Raw genomic sequence first — 22,885 nt, forward strand, 5'->3', positions numbered from 1 at the left:
TATAATTGTAGTAATACCATTTTGTTGTAGTTTTACCGTTGGCTTTGGCTACTGGACAAGACATTTCATCTAGATGAATCAGTTGTAACATTTTTTTACTCAACAAGAACAGGAGTTGGCCGAGCCTCTCATAACGTACCGGTATATACTACAATTGAGTTTATACAGTAGAACCTCGCTAATTCAAATTTCAGAGGAAAGACAATATATTTAGAATTTTAGGAAGTTTGAAATATAGAGTGTTTGAATTATAGAGCTCAGAATAAATAAAATTTTAATAATGGAGATCCCAGTTTTAAGTGTAGAGAGTTTGAAAGAACGGAGACTAATGAACATCAATACAATAAGAGTAGCCTACATCAATAAGAGTGTCAGTTCATGTTTCAACAGGCATACTTTTTGTCCTGAATTCGAATTACAGAGGCTTATGTTTACGCAGTTTGAATTGTAGAGGTTGACTTCGAATTTTTGAGGTAACAATTTGATATACGGCAACAAAATTCGAATTGTAGAGGCTCGAGTATGCGCAAATTTGAATTTTAGGGGTTGTATTAAGCGTAAAAATCACTTTGAATTATCGGTATATTATTTTTTGGATTTTAGAGGTTTTCTGAGGGGAACAGACAAACATTACTCGAATTAACAAGGTTCTACTGTATTTCCTAATTTAGTATGTCACATTATGATAGTTGATGGATAAAAATATGTTATAGCTTACAATAACCTGGCCTTTCATTTTGACATGATTCAAACATACTCTAAGACAAGACATTAAATTTTAGCGGCTCAGACGTTTGCTACATTGAACTGTAGATTAGAAAAATAGCTACATCTTTAACATGGCAATGTATTAAAAAAGTTAACATACAATATTTGAAACAATCATTAAATACATTTTATTTTTATAAATGGTTAATATTCCTAAACAATGAGTTCAAAATTGCCATTATCAGTGTTGTTATTCTACCTTTTTTATCCATAAGAACCCTTGGCTTTGACATTGAGTATATACCTGCCATTTTCAGGTATAATGGAAGAGTGTTTCCTTTATTGTACATTTACTGGCTATTTTGAACACAAAAGACTAAAAAATATTGTTGTTCTCTCACAATAGAATTAAATGTCATTCACCCATCGTAAGAAAATAGATCTATATTTTTAGGATAGCTGTAAGATAAAGGGTTAGCTTACCTTTTTTGTACCAATGTAGGATTTTTACTATGAATGGAGGAAGTAAGGAAATACTTGTTTTGTAAAATGTATAAATATTTTATAAACTAAACATTTTTATAAGATTTATAAAGCTATTTAAATTGTGACAGATCGAAGTTTTGACTTGAAGAAAGGTGATTGTGATTCTATTAACAACACTGTGCTTCCATCAATGGCAAACCTGTAGGAAATCAAAACATAATTAATCAAAGATTAAAATATTCAAAGAATGACAGAGCATTTAGAAACCTAACTTTACATTGGTATTTGAATAAAAACCATACGGTAACTATTCTATATTTTGAAAAATATTTATTCTTGAATACTCCATGGGTTTTTCGGAATTATTAATTAATTTTCAATATAGTATAATTTTAAAGACACGACCATCAGGCTTGCCTTGTGTTGAGAGAGAACATTGAAATGAAACTTGATAGAAACATCTCTTTAAGTATTATATTATTATTATAATGGGAAAGAGCAGGCCTGCTGTTTGCATGTGACCTGCTATGGGTCCGAGAAGTATTTGCGCCCCTCCCCCCTTCCTTGGGAGGAAATTTTTCTCATCTTTTTGCCTCCTACAAACCTAAAACCTCTTGCCCCCCTCGGCCTCTTGGAACCAGTGGGCCCAGGCCCATTAAAGATATCAGATTGTTGTTATATCCCGTTACGCAACAATCTCGTAATGATAGTGTTAGCGACAAGAGTAGAAATTTAAGGTACCGGTAGGAGCCTTGGCGAGTTCCTTAAAAACCCTACAACAGTGTTTTAATTACTAACATTCATTACAGTACTCATAACTTCTAAGAGAGAGGTTATTTTTTCGTTTATAACCTCTCATTGCCACTGATAGTGATGCAAGGAATCTTTTTACCTAAGACTAATTGCACCACTCATTGACAATAAATTAGTATGGCCTGAACAGCTGATAAGTTGAAGTTTGAAGCATTACAATTTTACTTTTGTTCTCTAAATCCTTGAACCTCATTGGTCCGTTACCCGTGTTAAGTAAAAAAATCAATGCTGTTAAGTTAAGTGAATCTTTCCTACTCTAAGAACTGAAATGAAACGGCTATTTTAAAAAAACCGTCGCAGGTAAAATTATAGTTATTGCCAGCACCAGAGACAACTTTTTAGAAAATGACTTTGAGAGCATGTCATAAAAAAATTTTTTTCAGGTTTGTAGTAACGCTGAGAATGAATAAAGGCCAACAACTGGATAAAATAAAGTTTCAAATATTTAGAGTACTATATTGGCTTCATTGTATTTCATTTAAAGTTTGAAAATAAATAGTTTAAATATATCTAACAAATGTGATAAGCCCACCTGAAAACATCTTGGTACAACCCTTGGGGTTTTATATCTGGTGGCATGGACATTCCAAAGCATCTGGCAATCGTTTTCAAAGTAGTTGAGTTTTTGTAATCCATTTCACTGTAGTAAATGGCAAAAACCCTCCTGTAAAAAGAATGCTTGTAAAGTTCCAATAATTCAGATTTATTTTAACTGTGTTTTAATTATTCAAAAATTGAATAATTATAACTAAATTTTTAAACTCAAACACTTGTCTACCTATCTGCTGTAAAGAGTTTTTTTGCACATTTTTTATGAATAAATATCGTTTAACTATCATATTACAGGGTTAACAAATATCTAGGGCCACTTTATAACTTTTGAACGAACAATAGCAGGTAAGCAAACTTGATAAATTATAGTGACTAATAAAAACAAACTTTTATAGTGAAATAGCATTTTTGTCAATTGCTCTTGGTTTTTCAGGGACTGCCCCAGATATTTTAATTAATTATAAGCCTATAAAACACTTCATTTTGAATTTCTATATACAAATCTCTAGCTCAGATGTTCCTAAAACCGTACAATAAAATTACACACTTTTTATGTTAGCTTATATTTGATAATTTGAGGCTCTTCAAAAAATATTCTATTACAGAGCAATGAACAAATCTACTATTTCACTCAAAAATTTCATTTTATTGTATAGATGTAGGCCAGTTAGTTTTATTTGCCTTGTCTGTTCAACAGTGGAAACAGTCTTTAAACTTTTTACCAATCCTGTATAATAGGTTTCAAAATTAGAATGTATTTTATTACCTTGCTAATTAATCAATTATATAACAACAGAAAAGAACACAAGTAATATCTATGACGTATTGGTCTCTAGTATCTACATAACATGTAACATCTAACCCAGAAAACTCATGCAGCATTTGCAAGGCAGCAGCATTAGTTCCCTCCCGACACAAATGAAGGTCAGAGTCAGACAAATGGAAGGTTGTGCTTTCCTGGATGAGATTCACCAGCTGTTGGAAGTATCTTTCTTTGACCAACTCCTGAGGCTTCTCAATCCAAGCAGAATCATCCCTAGAACCAGCGATCAACTTTGTAAACTGATGTTTTGCATAACTGAATTAGGTACCCAACAGTGACGGTAATTAGGGGTGCCTGCAGAGAGAGATCAATTATTAAACTAATGTTCATTCATAATATAACTATGTATTCTAGGTTTTTATACACACCCCTCCTCCTTCTAGTAGATTGTCGCTGCCTTTGGGTTGCTAAAGAGAAATATATCTCACACACAATGTTCAACTATAAAAACTGTGTGTTGTAGCTTCAGCTTCCATACACTGCTCCCAACATGTCACCTGGAAGAATACCTTCAAATTTTAAAATGAAAACAAGGCCTGCGGTTTGTATGTGATGCGCTATGGCCCCGAGAGATACATGTGCTCCTCTTCAAATACCTTGTAGGGGGGGGTTTTTCTCTTCATTGCGCATCCAAAAAACCTTAAACCCTTTTGCGCCCCTAGGCCCTTTATTAAAAAAACCCTGCTGTAAACCTTTATTGAGTGACAAATTTGTATTTTATATTTCTTTTTTTGCATGACATGTTTTTAATAAGCCTCTAAAGTAAATTACAAGAACTTAAATATAAAGGCCTGTTTTTAACATAGGGTATATATTACATTTTTTTTAACAGTCAAAACTGTAGGCCTATGGCTTGAGGGGGAGGTGATGATAGGGAACTCAACCACGTCATATTTCACTTAACACATTCGATGTGGGTGCAGTTGATCTACCACATGACTGCCCAAAGACGTGTCAATAGTTACTATCATAGTTACTAAGCCAGTGTGCATGTCACACTCCTGCTGTGTGTTTATCTGTTTATGCTCTCGTAGAGGCATGATTTTCCTCACTTTTTTGTGGTCGTCGTTTTTTATTTGCACTTTTTGTTACAGACTTAGATTACAGTGTTGTAGTGGTTTTGCATCAATCCTTACTAATATATTGCTCTTTACTTGGACCTAGCAAGTGCAGCTACTAGTTAGCGCTTTATAGAACTATATTCAGCTATAATATACGACACATTATGGCGCTTTTGTGCGTCACAGCCATTAGTTGGCCGAGAATTGGAAATGTGACAGTGCCCTGTGGTTGGCCCACTTATCGGAACAACCCGCCTTGAGCCTGCCTCAGCGGATTTGTTGAAAGGTCATTCAGGGTTTAATCTCCTAGTAAGTACTAATGTTAATGTTATTTAAATTACATGTTGGTAGCTCTAGATTGAGTGAAGAGTTGGAACTGAGGGTCTTTTGGAGGGAAGTGAAGAAAGTCTTTGGGTCTTCGAAGAACTCTCGACACATCAGGAATCACAACACTGCCATTAATATTCCAGCCGAGAACTGTTCTGTAACAAAAACACATACCATCAGAGTTTTCAAAACAAAAGTTTTCAATCTTAAAATTGAACTATAAAACTGTATACCTCACTCATTTTCAATGATTGATTGTGTTTTATTAAAGAATCTGGTAAAACAATACTTTTAAAAATGGTAGTGTAACATGAGTAACAGGCTACTAAGGGTATTAAAAGGGTATTAAAGGCGATCAAAACTGTGATCTGTAAAAACTCCAGTTTGTTAGATTAGTTTTAGATCAATTATTAACTTCTGAGACTATGTCTTCAGTTTAGAGTTTTGTATTGGTAAACGTTGGTGTACCACCATTACTAGCATTTCCTTTTAACAATATTCACCCTTCACTTGTATTTGCCTTCAAAATTCCCACACTAGAGTATGTTGACGTTACAAAAATATAAACTAATCCATACCATCATCATCACTTATATTACATCAATCATATTTTTCTCCTAGATTTACATAGCTAGACATTTTTCAAAATTTAAAATAAATCAAACACTTACGGCTGGCTACAGCAAGAGGAGAAATTCCCTTCTAAGTATTTATCGAAAACACTGAGAGGCAACAAAAACCCAAGTCCTGGGAAATGTTCGGATCGATAAGCCAAGTGAGGATTACTGGAGATGTTTTTGTAACCTGGAAGATTAAAGGAAATACAATACTCTGAGGTGTGGGAAAACAACTAAGTAGGTATCTACTTCCAACATAGTAAAAAACTTGACATAATACATAAACTCATTATGAAAAAGAGTATTAATGTTTTAAGACTTAAGTGATTTCAAATTTATCATCATTTTTTTTAATATTGTGCCCAGTTTATAAAGGGTTTTACAACCCCAATGAATATGTTAAATTCTGACCAACCAATAGGTAGTGCATTAACAGTTGTGAAGATCAATTTAAATTTATAGTTATAAGACCATTTTAATGATTTGGAACCCCTTTTAAGTATTCAACATTTGAAATTTAGTATAACTATATTAGCTAATACATAAATAATCAAGAAAACAAACTTACCATTTGAGTTCCAAGCAGATATTGCAAAAATTGAGTCGTCTTTTTGGAAAAGAAAAACCAACTGAGCCATGTAGAATAAAAAGTCAGGGGACAAGATTAACCCTTCATCAAGAACTATGGCATATTTCTTGTTTGGAAAGCGTTTCTTTACTAACCGTAGCCCAAACAATATGTGTTCTGAAATCAGACAAATGTAAAAGTTAAAGACAAACCACTGTAGTTTAAGTTTATGTGTTAAAAGTAACAATCATGAAATGTCTAAGAGGAACTGGAGAATTAAGTAAAAATTGTCTTGGAAGATTTTCTATGTGAGCATGTCATCACAGAGCCTTGAAAAAATTAAAATAATGATCATGAAAATTATTAGCTTTACCTTTCTTGTTGTTGTCTGAGTTCTTGTAGATAAGATGTTTTTGCCACCCTAAGCAATTCACTACTTTGTGTGGCATCTTCAGGGGTCTTCTTGTTAGTTAATCTTCTTATCACTAACCCTGTACAAAAATATTTTCACGCACAAGGTCACTAGTATTGTGGTCGGGCCAATGTGTATTGCGACTACGGACACGCAGCAGATTCATGCATAAGGCCTTTCATCCTCCGTTTCATTTCTTGGACTGTGGGTGTTGGCAATTTGGCCGTGTTTCTGACGTTAAATTTCCGATTGACCCGACCGCAATATTAGTGACTCCTTGTGTGTAAACATTTCTGTAAATATAGACTATAGTGTTAGTGATAAGAAGATGAATTAACAAGAAGACCCCTGAATATTTTGGGGACACAAACATCTTACCTACAAGAACTCGGGCAACAACAAATGTATAAAATAATTCTAATTCTAATTTTTGAAACTGGGATGGCAAAATAAAACGCATGAAAATTAATCATTCACAGGAGCAGAGCGCTTCAAATCATTGTTACAGCTGTTGAAGAAATAAAAAAAACTTAACTTAGGCACGTGTTTAGCTTGCTAGCTTCTTCAATGTACTACTGGTTATTACAAGACATTTTAGTCAGTTTGAGAAGTTTGAGCCAAAAGCGCATAGAAACAAAATCTGTTGTTTCATATCATGCATGGCCTTGCCAAGTATTACTGTGTCTATAGTCTAGTATTTTACGGTATACACAGTCAACAAAGAGGACAATATTTTTATCACTATTTATTCAAGCATTAAATTTAGTCAAGGAAATATGTCGTTTTTGGATCTACTGGTGCATTATTTACTATTTAAAATGTTAGTTTTTGTTTTAACATATTATTTTTTTTTATTGATAAGTTAAAAATATTCATAAAACTTGTAGAATCAAGTAAGTGTATACAAATGTTTATGAAGGGGAACCCCGGCTGTTATATAGCCCAAAAGCATGTTTTAAAGTGTTTTAAACTAAAATTGTTTGAGGGACATTTTCCCTGAGCCCTGAAACAAGATAACAATTTGCCCCTCAGTAAAGGTCCAATTCCTATCCTACGACTGTTACGACTCTAGTCGTGTGGTAAAATTTGACTGCTTCAATGCAAAGTATATGCAACCCATTCCTATCGAGCGTCCACAGCCACGCGACTGGAGCGACTAGAGCCGCGTGGCTAGAGTAGTCACGACTCGACTGCTCCGTGAGCAGTCCAGTCGCTTCAGTCGCGCGGCTGTAACGAATTTATAGTTTATACATACGGAGTTTGAGGTGTGTACCTTTATAGATGATTCAAAGTTGATGGAACTGGTTCGTCACCACCCATACGTTTTCAACCCCAAGCACGCCCAATACTTGAAGAAGATGTCTCTGAATAAGAATACTCTGAAACCCCTCTTTTCACCGTACCATGAACAATGGATTAGGTTGTTCATTGTTTTTTACCATGCACATGAATATTTCCTTTTCCTCCTCTTCTCCAAGTAATATATTCGCTGCCAACTGTGCTTATTCCATTACGGTCAAGAGTGCAATTGCACTAGTCACTAGGGAGTCGCGGCATAGGAATTAAGACAAGCGTCTCGAGCCGTATCAGTTGCCGCATAGGAATTGGACCTTAAATACCCTACATTGGCTGCCTTGTTGTGCTACCAATTACCACATTAGTACAAACAAGAGCTATCACATTATCAGACGTGTATTGTAATTGTAGATTTAAGATTATAAATTACCATTGTTAGCTGTTGAGTTGATCGGAACTGGTTGGAAGGAGAACAATCTTACCAACTCTGCCATTTCTTCGTTAGCTTCTGGATAGAGGACAAGTACACTTGGGCTGATAACATAAGACACAAATCTGGAATAATCAGTTTGTAAATAACAGATTTGTAATTTACCTGGTCATGGAAGCATGCTTTTTAAGTTTGCTTAGTATTCTTAATAATATAACTTCTGTTTCGTTTTGGTATCCAAAGGAGATTATTTTGTAGGCTGGGAAGTTTAGTAATCCTAAAATACTATAGTAGAAAATATAACATACATAAGACAAAATCACGGATTTTAAAAATTTGTTACAATAGTGCCACATAGAGGAAAGAATTGTATGTAGCCTATACAGTATTAGGTTTCTAGAAATTGATGTATCAGAAATGAACCTCTGAGTCTGAATATTAAACCCTTTCCACCCTCCACCAACCCTCTGATTCTCACCTCCCTTAATTTACAAATGTTCTTAGCACAACAAAAAACTGTAAAACAATATGCAGCATCACAACTTTTAGAAACTTGTTGGAAATTATTTTAAATTTCCTAAATATTTCCTCAGAAAGAAAGCCGCTGGAGACTTTAAGCATGCTGTTCTATTGGTGTTCTCTCAAAATCAAAAATCATCCACTCTTTATGATACGTTGTGATGCTTTTTGGTTCTAAAATTATATTACTCTTGAAAAAAGATAGGTACTGTAAGTTGTCCTAAAATATTGAACTTCAGAATTACAAAATATGTTCAATAAAAACTGTGTTTTAACAATTTGTTAAATGTACAATTTTAAATATCTTTGCTGAGTTCTTTTAGTTAAAAAAATACAGTCATATTTTATTTCTTAACACTTACCCTTAAAGTATTAAAAGTATTGTTATGTTTTACTTTGTAATAATTTTTCCATCCAACATCACTAAAATTTACTCTATACTTTGTTAAACGTTTAACATTGTCCACAAACAACCGGTAAAGTTTTTATTTTTTATTTATTTCATTTGAACATGTATTAGTCAATACTTTTATAACTTTCATAGAAATCACCCTAAATACTTGTGAAGTTGTTAGATAATTCTTTTGAATACCATCATTTGATAGTAAAAATAAATACTAGAATAGGATTTTCTGAGTTCCCAGTCACACATTGGTTCCAGAGTTATAGTATGACCTAGCCTTTTGGGTTGAGAAAGCTTTGCAACATATAATATCATCTCCTTAGGTCATAACTGTGTGGCTTCGTGTTTATCTGAGGTACTTACCTGTGGATACCTGGTTGATGGATTAAAGTCTGAAGAGTGAGAGAAAGTGTATCCAGAGAAGAACCGCCAACTACAATCAAGGGCGTAGAGTAGACTGGGTTTCCTATCAAGCTACGATTGGTCAAAAGAGCTGGGTAGATAGCTTCGTGCTGAGCTATAGCTGTAGACATAAAAAACATATTTTTTATAAGATTATATTTCAACTGTGCCATAACAATAAAAATTGTGATGACATAAACAATATTGTTCAATAGTAAGCTCATAGATTGAACAAGCGACCGCGATTGAATTGAGAATATCTCTTGCGATCGTGAAGACATCATCTTGTTGGGATGATCAAATGTTAATTATGAATAACCAAAATTGTGTTGCAAGTGTCAATTAAATATATTAATTTAACAAAAAAAAACTGTTAGGGCTACTTACAAAAACCTTTATAAATCATCAATGGCAATATACAAAATTATCCCCTACAATACCCAAGTGGTGCAAGTGCTACGCTATCCTTACGCCACTTTGCTGTAACCATCGAGACTATGCGATCCGCCAGGAATAATTTCAAAGGGTATTAATTGTGTATGTGTCCATACTACAACTACATGATGGATCATCTGCTTGATGATAACGTATAGCTTAAGGCTTTAACGGTATTTCTTTACCTCCACAGAATTCCTTGCACTTCATTTCATCAACTGTTTCACAAAATTTCTCTCTCATCGGATTCTTCCTTGGAGGCGGGTCAGGAGTAATAGTGACTGGTGGAACTGGAATAAGCAAGTCAGTAAGTGCTTACATCATGGACTTTTATTGTCAAAGTTAACTTTTAATCCTGAGTCAAATAAAATGGTAAAGGCGTGTTTTCCTAGCTGCTGGGTATACGCTGCAGAAGGGTGCGGTGTTGAGCCTGCGGAGTCCGCAGGCTCAAGGTATTAATACACACAATCACAATACACAGTGCTACGTCAGATTGTTTTCCTAGGAATCATACACCGAATCCCACCAGCAGGGTTCAGACTGTGGGACGCGCTGACTCATTCTAGAGGAGTCTATGTCACAGTCCGCAACGGGATAGCAAGGAGTTCGTGTTTTTGTGCATGTGGTCTGCACCCCAAGAAGTCTATGAAAACACTAGTCCGTCTTTGTCTGTGGTGTGGTCTAAAAATGCATTTAACGCAGATAGACACGCCTTAACAAACATCAGGTAACAAATTGATTACTTATCAAGTCTTACATTATAAGAATAGTGATTGATTGATTGATTCTGTAGAGGCGGACCTTGTCCTGTTGCACGTCAGCCACTGATGGGCTTTTTGCGCTCCCCACATAGAAGAATAGAGATATAGGTAGTTTTATGGTAAGCAGGGCCGTCCGATGGGGTTGGGCAACCGGGGCAAGCTGCCCAGGGGCCGTGGCAATTTGTATAGTATTAAGATATACGAATGAGACTATTACTGGGGGGAGGGGCGCAACAAAAACTTTTGCTCCGGGCGCCGCCAACCCTAGGGACGGCCCTGGTTGTAAGAGTTGTACAGTATTTACAAAGAAGCAGAAAGTCACAATAGGTCTGTGTAGCATCCTAACAATGGATTAATTTTCTGGTATTTAGAAGCACACTTCAATAGTGCATAAAAAATCTTTCATTAACCATCAACTTGGTGTGGAGAGTTTTCAAATAGCTCGATAATAATAGAAAAAACAGTAAAAACGGAGAATTTTTACTATGTACAGATTCATCATTATACCAATTGGTTCCAAACTGTCCATCACTGGGCTTTTAAAAGACGATCCTGACTAAAAGAACAGGTGATTGTAGTCAGTCAAAACTACACAAGTCATCTCACTCCATTCGACACTCACCCTTCATTCACACCCACTGATTTGCAATCAGCTCATTCAAATAAATCTTGGTTTATATGTTAAACTCTTTTGCGTATATACTCAGATTCACTATTTAAAAATTTGAATACTCACTTTGCCTTGGCACACAAATTCTCTCATCAATTACTTCTCCCCAGCGGTCATTTTTGGCAAAATTTAACTTTTCAAGAGAGGTGAAACCATTGATTCCTTTCTGTGAAATCATGTACCATTGTGATCGAAATTGCAAATCTTGGATTTTGCCACTTCCTGCAATCATTGTTTATTAAAAATATTACCATACGAGTTCAATCATTCAGTCATCATAAACTATCAAAGTAGATAGTGAAAGTAGATGAAGATCTTTTCATAAGGGTAACCAGTATCTTGTTCTAGGGGTCAAGAACTGACCCTTCCCTTAAACAGTTAAATTATTAAAAATTGTATGACAATAAAACAGTTTTTAACACATTTTTGAGCTACTTTGAACACACCACTCCATTTCAAAAACATTTACAAAATACTTATTTATCCCTTCAATCTTTATGTAGATTTGGAGCTATTCAAATGTATGTAAAAGATTGATACAAAATGTAAGGATAAAAGGAACACAATTTAAATCATGTGTTATTAATGATGAAGGAACAATTAAAAATATCTGTGTTCTTCATTAAGTCTAAATAGAAACCGTATACTAACCAGTTTTCTATCGCAAGTAAAATCATACGGTATTTTTCCTTAATCAGATCATTTTTATGTGTTTATTTCTATGTTCTGACAGTAGACAAAAGCGGGTAATCTTTCTAGCAGAACCTTTTATCTGATGAGGTCCATGATTATCATTTTTAACAGTTTTTTTTTATAACATTGTATACTTATTACTTAAAGTATGATTATAAATAATTAAACAACCGCTTTATTTTTAATGCATTGAGCTGTTCATAACTTAATTAATTTTTATTTCATTGTTTCAAGATTCCTTCGGGGGAGGGGGTTAGTCCGCAGGGGCGGACACCAATTTTTATATTAACTCTGATTAAAGTATACTTAACCAAATTTTAAATAAATTATGTAAATTACAGTAACATTATAAATATGGCTACATAAACATTCATTATTATTTTGTTCATCTTTCATTTACACATTTTGAACAGAATTTCTTGCAAAATCAAAGTCATGAAAGGAGATAGGATTAGAAAAACATGCTGTAAAACTGAATTCTTCAAACTTTAAACTTTTTACAACTGGTTTCTTAGACAGTAAATTAAAAGATTACAAATTAGTTTCAAACATAAGTCCAATTTCAAACCAGTTTTGAGTTTCAAGAAAATTATTTTAGTCAATATAAGAAAATTTTAGTGTGATTGGATATAAAACACATGAAAGACAGCTTCATATTTCACAGGAGTATGATAAATCTACTTGGTATTTAGGTCAATATAGTTACCTAGTCTATAGAGTGACAATTTCGCCTTGCGGCTAAGTTCTTTTGAGGCCTCATCGAACGTGAAGACGATAATGATGTCGTTATCTAGGACCTGATTGGCCAACCACAGTTCTAGAGAGGTGCTGTTCTGGCTATAGAGGTCAAAGTTGTGCACTGCTATAACTTGGAAGTGGACTGAGTCAACAATGGCAGCATTCAATCCCCTCCCTCCTCCATTGATGTTGTTGCCTATGACACTGCAAACAACAACACTGACCATTAAGATTTGCGAATGGTGCAGCCAGGTTTCCAATTCCAACTGGCAAGGAACTTAGTCATGGTTAAATGCTTAGTTTTAGACTGGTGTTAACAAGAAGTGTATTGTTTAAAACTATACATATTTTTTTCTGTTTTCTTTTTAAGCTTGTCTTTTTTTCAACCCCAAAACTAAAAACACTAGACATTTAACCCATTTGTACCGTTTTATTTATTAACCAAAAATCCCAGTATCACGGAAACATTAAAAATAAAAATATAACTTATGCTTTTGACTATTTTTTATGATGATTTATAGTAGGCCTATTTTATAGCTGAAAATAATAATAAAATAGATATTTTTATATTATTTTGAATTTTTTACATATGTGTATATGTATTTAGGATTAGGATATTTTTACACTATTTTATATATTTCTACACAAAATTGGTACATATACCTGCCAGAAAAAATTAGACTATTTTTTATTTTGTTTTATAGTATTTTATAGCTGAAAATAATATAAAACCTATAATGTATACAAAAATGATATATTTTATATGTATATGTATTTAGGACACGTTTTCACTATTTTTCATACTTTTGATAAAAATAGTTAAATAGCTGCCTGTATTATGTAAATATGAAATCATTCAAGGAAAATTATATTTTAATGAACAAAATTAAAAATTATAAGTATATATTGTAAGTATAAATGGTTCATTTTTTGAAAAACCCAAATTTTCAAATTTCATGAATGACGTACCAGTACGTCAGCCGTGATACTGTACATCACTGACTTGACGTACTGGTACGTCATCCGATGCAAATGGGTTAAGAGCTCGTCTCACATGTTTACAGGTTAGAGCACTATTATCTTGAGTAAATTTGGTGTATTGTGCATTTATCACAAAATCAGTCTAGCTATAATCTGATGTACACGTTCGTGATAACATGATGACCCATCTCTTAACTACGACCATACCATGATTATTCTTAAAATTCTTGATGTCATCATGATCAAGGTGTACTAAAAGGTGTTTGTTCATAAACGAAAAGATCGAGGTTGGCCCGTTGTCAATTTTTGCAACATTGTGAATTTTTAATCGCAAGAACTTTGCAGACATTTTCTACGATCACAAAATTAGAGTTAGATTACTGTCCCGAACAAATCCCAAAAGTGTTCCAAATCTTACATGAAAATTGGGGAAATAATGTTTTTAAATATTTGGTCAGATATGCATATTTACTATTTACAACTTTACATACTATAATTGTACCTTCACATCACAATACCTTTTTTCAATCAAGGTTTGGCTCAATTTTTACTTGCTCCCCGTATAGTACCTTTGACCATTGATACAACTAGATATTCCATTGATCCATTCCCAAGCTAAAGTTGTCGTCAGTTTGTAAATCAAAATCGTCGTAGTTGATGTGAGTCACCAACAGATTTTGCTGATGTACATTACTGATTTCTGTTGAATACACAGACTTTTTAACCAAGGCAAACTGACCAAAGCAACTTCTTGTAAGCCATAGCAGCTTTTGTGACCCATCAACTATATCCGTGCAACAAAAAGTAAGGTAAAAAATAGAACATTAGTAACTAGCACATTCTGTGACTAGCTTACAGAACTATGTTCTTTTTCTATAAAAAATTTGAGACAGCTGGTTCATATTGATGGCATGTCTTTTTCACTGTACAATATAGTCAATGATAGTACAGTATTCATTTGGAAAAAATTATTGTTTTCGTCAACATTTTTTATTTTGAGTTTTGGATGGAAATATAAGTTTTGGGTCCCCCTGAACCCCAAAAAAGTTGTTTTCGAAGTGACGTCTGTTTGAGTGTATATGTGGATGGAGTGTGAACTACATACTTCACCTGTGATCCTGTTTTGATGAAATTTGGTAGCCTATGTTAAGGTCATTTTAACTCTAAACAAAACGGAACAACACCTAATGCTGTAAAAATTACATTTCAAAAGCTATTTAGCTTAAGTGATTTTCCCCATTAAAATATCATAGTAACTCCCACCGCTTACCCCTGATAAGGGTTGTTGAAATGCTAATAAGAAAAACTATGTGTCATTGCTGACACTGTTTATTGTTTTTGTATGTGAGGCTACCACAAGAATAAGTTTTAGTTTAATTTATCTGTATATCCTACTTTCCCTTAGATCTCACTTTCCCCCTCCTAACTACTTGGAACAAATAGTCTTTTATCTCCTATTATTACTAGGCAAATATATAAATTTTGACCTATAAGTTTGACCTACTATTTTCCCCTTATGCACAGTTTGGGTTGGTCGTCCTTATCTTGCCCTGTGTAGATATGGACAGGAAATGACTCCTCAGGACATTGCTCCTTGATCCCGCAATTTGGTAGGATTTCAGAAATTTCTATAAAATCTTGTACCTGTCGCTGTTCCCCACCTGAAAAATATATTATGGTTTGAGTGATGTAATTTCCAATTCACTGAATATACTGAATAGGGACTTGAGTTTGTGGACATTTAATTAAACTGTCAAAATTTATATCCTAATAAAATTAAAAGGTTAATTAGTAAATTTGCTATTTCAAAGACAGTTCTCTCTTCATTTAATCATTAACTATAATAGACTTAAGTTAAGTGCAATAATTCAGATACAAGAAAAACAAATATTTAAAAAGGGTATCCGGTATCACGTATGTAACTTTAAATATTATCTAATAAGTTTAACTTCTAGCGTGGTAGTCAAGGACCAAACTCCAAATATCACCATTGGCAAATCTCTCCATGATAATGCCCCAACTTCAGAGTGTAACATAATATTATTGTCTAATGGTTTACTTGTGTCAAAACTATGTTTCTGGCTTATCTGTCTGAAACATAAGCCTACTCACTAACAGAAAATAATGTGCTTTATGAATTTTGCTTTGTCTCTGTCACTTACACTAACAGTAAATAACATACTGTAAGAAAAACTGTTTACCTTCACCAAGAGTGTTATTAAATAAGCTATCATTTCCATTTTGCTGAACAGACGTTTCATCAAACCATGACAACCAATTCTGCGCTGAGAAGACCAGCAGAAGTAACAGAGTTGCTGTGCATAATACCAGGCTCGCACGTACATGAGCTAAAACATCGTCAACGGATTATCAGTTAGCTAGATAGCACTAGTGCCATCCCGCAGTAACTAGGCTGACTGTTGTGCACCTCACTACGGTGAGGCTTACGGTGACTTTCCACAGCAAATGTCATAATAAACATAAAAACAGTCATACACAATACCAATTCAGACATACATTTACAGGCACACTCTCATTCGTTCATTTTTAAATACACTACCAACAGTGAATTAAAAAATTCCTCCACCAAGTAAAATGTCTGTGAGGACAATGGACAACAAGTGCTTTAGTTGGGTTTTAATTTAGGAGGGACTTGTTCTATCTCTGAGCCAGTTGGGCAAACTGTTAAAGAAAGGAATGCCAGCTTGGGAGTGTAAGCTTTCAAATACTGCCATTCTGTGCTGGCCCAGACGGAAGTTTTCCCTTCTTCTCATATTGTGTTGTGTATGTCTGAACCACGTGTTAAGCTGGATTTAAAAAAAAAAAACAATGAACCACTGTTTCCAGACTGTAGACCAGGTGTAGACTTTGGGCAGACTTAATAAACCCAAAGATGCAAATGCCCCCCGCAAGATTGTCTTCTTTTTAGATTTGCAATGGTTCTTACTGCCTTTTTTTGGAGTTTGAAAAGCCTGGAAAAAAGATAACCTGTACATTGTACAACCACCCCACAATACAATTCCTTAAGTGAGGTAACGATGGATAAGGCTGTTATAAGCTAGATGAAAAGAGTTTCGCGGGAACTTGTATGGTCGCCATTTCAATTTAAAGTATTAAAGTATTAAGTACCGGTAGGTATAGTACTTTGCTAGTCTCTTTAAGGCAAAATGTGTCCGATGAGACTTTTGAGCATACACTGTCAAATGATCGTTCCAAGTCAACCTCGTCTGGAAGGATGTTTATTTTCATTTACCAACTGAAACGATTTTTAAGATTTGCATTTTCCTCGGAATTTATGATTTATACATGTTGATAAACCTTTGTTCAAAGTTGCATGTATAGAGCTTAATTCTAAGTACCTTTTTCTGACGATTGACCCGGTTCAACAAAATAAAATTATGTAGTTATTTACGGTGGATTTTTGTTAAAAAAAAATATTTAAATATTTTTTTATCATTAGGCCTACCTACCAAATTTTACATATGTATAGAATACATGTTGGTATACCTTCGTTCCAAGTTTCATGTATTTACCTTAATAATTCTAAGTAAGTTACCTTTTTTAGCGATTGACCTGGGTAACTTAAACAAAATAAAATTATATTTTTACGGCGGTTTTTTGTTTAAAATAGGCTAGGTACTTAAATTTGTTAATCGTTACTAAATGTACATACATGTAGAATTATGTTGATATACCTTCGTTCTAAGTTTCACGTAAATATCCACATTCTAAGTGGTTATTTTGCTAAATTTAGGCCTACCTATTGAATTTGTTGACCCAGGTCAACAAAATAGTAATCCCCCTTTAACAATACTATTCAAAAAACAAAACATCACTTTCTTAGTTTGACACTATATTTAACTAAGATAAAATTTTAAGTTCTAAGTTTTTCTTTAGAGATTTTCAAAACTGAAACACTAAACTGATTTATTAAAAACTGGCTTAAAAAACATAACCTCAAGACTCAAACAGGCGCACAACACAACAACAACACAACACAGAACAGTCAGTTCGTCTAGTCTAGTCACCGCTAGGTAGTGACAGAGTTCCTCGGTACCACTGAGCTATAATTCTAACTGGAGATAGCACTGAATGTCAAAGATGCGTGTCGCCAGCCGCCATGTTTGCGTGAGTCTGGTGCCATAAGAAGCCATATTATTGCTATAACTATTATTATACTTGGCTTAAAATACCTACTTTGTATGGTCGCCATTTCAAAGAAAATTATTAAAGTATTAAAAGTATTCAAGTATGACAAAAATACTCACTGCTATACCAACCTAGTTATAAGAAGCCATGTTATTGCTATGATAAGAAAACTTACTGCTATACCAACCTAACAAAATCAGCGACACGCTTTTGACAGACTTCTGCCATGGCAGTGCTACCTCCAGTTATAATTTTAGCTCAGTGCTCGGTACCGAGTTCCTCAAGTCACCGAGAGATGGCCCTGGAATCGACTCCTTCTAAAACCTTAGTACTTGTAAATGTTTTTAAATTATTTTAATTGTATAAAGGTTGACAAACAAACCTGACTTAAAATTTTAGAAGTTCAAGCTACCCTTTCAAAGAATAATATAATTATTTTTCGATTTTAAGTAATGTTAGTTAGTTAAACAGCTTTTGTATACGTTGGTTCTCACAGTGATTTTCGGAGAGCTGTAAGACTACCTCAAATTGTCTTGCCATAATTGATTATAGTTTATTTCAATATTAAAATCAAGATTGATTGTTTGAGAAGCCGAGATTCGTGTCTCCTTATGGGACCGATGATTGGCTTATAACATGGTATAAATCAAGCGCTTGCAGTGACAAGCGACGACCATACATTTGATTATAGTGTGCTATTGCTATTTCTAATCTATGTTAATTTAATTACGCGATAGAACATAAGTATATATATAGGACCTAAGTTTATGAAGGGAGGATGTTAGGATCTCTAAATAAAGTTGTTAGAAATTCTCCTTAGCTGTTAATAAAATAAATAGCCATTAAATAAATCATCGTTACAAAGGCCTTCGTCGAGTTGTACAAGACAGCAAAGATTGCTGACACAGTTTTTAAATTTGTATAATGATAAAAGTTATTTTAGCTAATTTCTTACACAAATATTCTACATAGTTATTCGAACACTACTTCCTGTATAATATTATTCCCAGTAGCTTGATTGACTACAACAAGACCAAGAACTCAAATCCTAAATAATTGGTTTTTAATGTGAAAACTGGAGAAGCGTTGACTTGACAGTCTTGCTAGAATTGAGTGCTAAAGTATCAGCTTATAAATCTGGTTATGCCCGCATGACTAAAATGAACTAACTTCAAGAGCCTCATCTCTTAGGCTGACGGGCATTACTATACATAAAATACCCCCGCCGCAGCAAACCTGCAGACTAAGCGAATTTCCATCTACACGGCTGGAATTCCACTAAATTATTCCCTTAAAATTGTCAGATTTATTTCCTATTTAAATATCATTAATATAAATTAGTTATTAGGTTTGCTGCTACAGGGGACAAAATAATAGGGGGTTTTTATTGAAATATTAACAGCTTAGAATAAAGTACACAAAAATTCATTAAAATATGTCTATAGACAAGCAAGATACAACAGTGTATTTATTCTCCATAAGAATAGCATGGTAATTTTGAATTTACACTATTTTGCGATTTTTGCCGTAACCGTTAGGCATGCAAAAATGCTTCAATATACTAAATTATTTATATTTTTTAGCTCTACAAAATGGTTTGGAAAGAAATTGCAAAACTTGTTTTCAGGGCGAAAAATGAGAAAACCCCATTTTTACCCCATAAAACCCTGTTCCCATAGTCCGATCATTCGCGGAACATTGGGTCGGGTATTCCCAACCCAATGGGTATTGTTTGGGTATTTCATTGGGTCGGGTGTGCTGGTTCGCGAAATCATTTGAATAAATGTAGGTTTACACGTTTATACCAAATTTCATCAAAATCGGATCATTTTTGCTCGAGTTATCGCGCTAACGGACACATTTATATATATGAATTTGAACGGATGGTGTTTTTGGCCTCTGGGGACCTCAAAACGAAAAAGTTAATCGGTCCCGGGTCCAGGTCCTACCATGAGACCTACGGTAATAGCTCATTCCCCCTATATGGGAAATTCGCTAAAAAATAAACAACAATTGTGTACACTATAAGTTATGTTTACAGAACGAGGAAGCCTCTCAAGTGCATATTTAACTACTTTGCTTGATGCTTGATATCTTTTAGTGTTTCGACGCAAACTTCTTCAAAGGAAATCAATAGTGTTGACAAGTAAGTGAATAGGCATCTACTTGATCTTCTACATAACTAATAGCACTAGGTAGCCTTGATAATGCATCTGCTTGATGAATTACCCTTTTTTGCGTATATACGAAATGGTAGGCTTTTGATAGGGTGACGAAATGGTTGCCCAACGTATTAATTTACTTAATTATTGTGGCGGAATTCTTTTTGTTTCCTCAAACAGACTCTTAAGTGGAAAATGGGATCACAAGGACCATGTATGACAGTTAACTATTTCAAATGCGTTGTAGTAGATGCTGTATAATTTAGGGTCCGAAAAATAAAATGTATTGATGTATTTGGTCAGATCGTTTTATTTATAACTTATAAATTCGAGCAAAAGTTATATGAAAGATAACAACAATTCCCTATTCGAAACTGAATTTATGTTTAGATTTTATATTTTTATGAACAACTTTTTTGTATTTATACATTATAAACTATTAAAAAATGCTAATTATTTACGTCCAAAGAATGTGTACAATTTTTTCATTAAACATATCAATTATCGTATAATTATTAAGTTCATTTGATCTTTCACGAGTGAATTATATAGATTGAAGTTTGCAAAGTACTCTTATTTAACGGGTGGCTAACTAGTTTACTCGTCGGCAGAAAGTGTTAGTGTAGTCAATCTAGGCCAAAATACTTTGTACATCGTACACTAAAATAAATTCAATATTTACTGTTTGGCTTATAATAAAATATCGTTTCTTCTATCCCGCATATATTTTTCATAGTGTCAAAGCGGGATAGTAAACAATGTAAAACACATGATTATATATAACAATTATATAACATTACTAGACAAGCGAACATCAATAAATATTATATGACCACTATCTGTTTAAATTAAATGCGAACTCCCATGTTTTACAGTATATGTTTAATGACTGATACATTGATTGTGTATAATTAAAATGTGTAAATAATAATGTTGCTGAAAAAAACTCTGACAATCAATAAAGTTATTAATTTACTTACGGTAGGCTGTCATCGTTTACATTTCATACGCAAAATTAGTTTGACTACATTTCCTTATTTTCAAAATCAAATGCAGTCAAAAACATTTCACTTGTCACATAACCTCAATGTTGCCATCAAAGTGAGACTAGAGGGAGATGAGATGAGAGGACTTGCGCCGAGGTGCGTTTTGTTCTGGTCCAGATCAATAAGGATGGTGGAACTCAGGAACTCCACAACCCCATACTCGGTGAATTTGAATACAGCGATAAAGATGAGTACCGGTATCTTGATTGTGGATGGAAAAAGATATGTCTGCATAAATCTGTGGAAATAAATACCCTCTTATATTAAAAATAAACAGAGGTGCCCATCCCCCCCAAACCCAGATGCGCAATCCCCCCCCCCAAGCCAAAGGAGTAGTTCCCCCCCCCCAATTTATGCTGCATTTATTTAAACCTACCCTCCCCTCACTAATTTATCTGAACATTTTCCCTTTACCTCATAAAACGAGCATTACAAGTATTTAGTAAACTTGAGGTACGAAAAACAAACTAGCTGATAATCAAACTTATAAATGTTTAATAGGAAACGTCATTTAACAATACATCATTATATCTAACTAATGGACGAATTAGAAGTTTTTCAATTTACAATTCAGTATCTGTATTCATTGTCAGCCAACATGTGCTCAGTATTGCAATAGACAACGTCTTCAAAACGTTCAACAATATACTCGGTGAATTACTCTACTCCAACACAGTACTGTAACTGTACAATATATTAGGTGGCGTTAATTTATACAGGGTTTAAGAATTCAAACAGCTTTAAGCGCATTAATAATACTTTGGCAAAAAATATCTTGTTTCAAAATTATAGGCAGCGTCACGTAATAAGACAGACTTGTTGCTCGCCACTCCCAGGCTGCCTTCTACAAAACTCGCCGGGCAAAATACCCATGATACCTTAATTGTCACCAATGCAAAAGGTGTTTGTGACGTAGTAATCTTATCATAAATTTTGATAGCCCCAGGATTGCCTTTTATGACTAATAATGGTAGAAACGCATCTTGTCAGACAATCCGTTTGTACAGAAAACACGAAACGATAATAGATAGGCCTATCAATCCACGCGTGTATATTGCCGCGGGCAGGACTGGAAGTAAACTGAATCAGGTTATGACGGAAAGACGTGGTCTCTGGATTGTCTTCTTCGTTATCAAAAGCTGATATTGGACTAATTGTACTGTAGTGACGGAGTTGAAAATATAATGGGATTCATAATTGAGTTTTCCATTCATAATTATTGACAATAATAACCAATTTATATACTGGATGGTCTCGAAATTCTACAGTTCTGCGCGAAAGGAAATTTAAATGCTTTGAGGAGTTTGAAATATATAAATACATAAAACTAGGGACAGGACAATTTTTTTTAGTGAAAACACTTAGTTAATTATGAATCCCATTATATTTTCAATACTCTTCTCAGTCACCACAATAGTCCAATATCAGCTATTTAAAACGCAGACGACAATCCAGAGACCTCGGTCAGTCATAACCTGAACCTGATTCAGTTTACTTCCAGTCCTGCCGACGGCAATGTACACGCGTGAATTGATAGTTTCGTGTTTTGTGTTAAATGTTTGTAACGTATTCTGACGACACCTCCAGAAATGGATCTTTTGTAAATCCTGACGATGACGGAGTTAAAGAACCACCAAAACATATGTAGCAAGTAAAATTCGGACACTGGTATATTTTATAGGATTGTCTGACAAGGTGCGTTTTTACCATTCTTAGAAGCAATCTTAATAATAATTACGAACGGCAAAATGTTGTTGGTGTTGATAGTGAGCTACTTAGAAACACTTTTTCGGGGTGCTTGTACAAAATTATACATTCATTATGACAGCTAGC

The 22,885-nt window shown here is 34.2% G+C and overlaps 1 protein-coding gene across 1 annotated transcript; it reads right to left on the bottom strand.

Annotated features, from left to right (window-relative positions):
- Positions 1-1,006: 1,006 nt before the first annotated feature.
- On the bottom strand, positions 1,007-21,100 carry LOC128982828 (protein O-linked-mannose beta-1,2-N-acetylglucosaminyltransferase 1-like). Its single transcript, XM_054401854.1, has 14 exons — positions 20,987-21,100; positions 15,897-16,043; positions 15,200-15,356; positions 12,683-12,918; positions 11,350-11,505; positions 10,038-10,142; positions 9,379-9,538; positions 8,094-8,197; positions 5,956-6,132; positions 5,442-5,574; positions 4,785-4,925; positions 3,422-3,595; positions 2,540-2,671; positions 1,007-1,393 (listed from the first exon to the last, which is right to left on the bottom strand). Exons 1-14 carry the CDS (start codon positions 20,997-20,999, stop codon positions 1,309-1,311), a joined length of 1,920 nt encoding a protein of 639 aa, XP_054257829.1. The 5' UTR covers positions 21,000-21,100; the 3' UTR covers positions 1,007-1,308.
- Positions 21,101-22,885: the final 1,785 nt, after the last annotated feature.

Source organism: Macrosteles quadrilineatus, unplaced genomic scaffold (genome assembly GCF_028750875.1).
Source record: "Macrosteles quadrilineatus isolate MER2022 unplaced genomic scaffold, UCM_ALF_1.0 Scaffold_1__1_contigs__length_201487025, whole genome shotgun sequence".
Classification (NCBI taxonomy): Eukaryota; Metazoa; Arthropoda; class Insecta; order Hemiptera; family Cicadellidae; genus Macrosteles; species Macrosteles quadrilineatus.

Coding starts and splice junctions, on each gene's coding strand:
- LOC128982828 (XM_054401854.1), bottom strand. Junction 8,198..9,378: donor CATCAACCAGGTATCCACAG/GTAAGTACCTCA, acceptor TTATGTTATCAG/CCCAAGTGTACTTGTCCTCT. Junction 1,394..2,539: donor TTGTACCAAGATGTTTTCAG/GTGGGCTTATCA, acceptor GATTTCCTACAG/GTTTGCCATTGATGGAAGCA.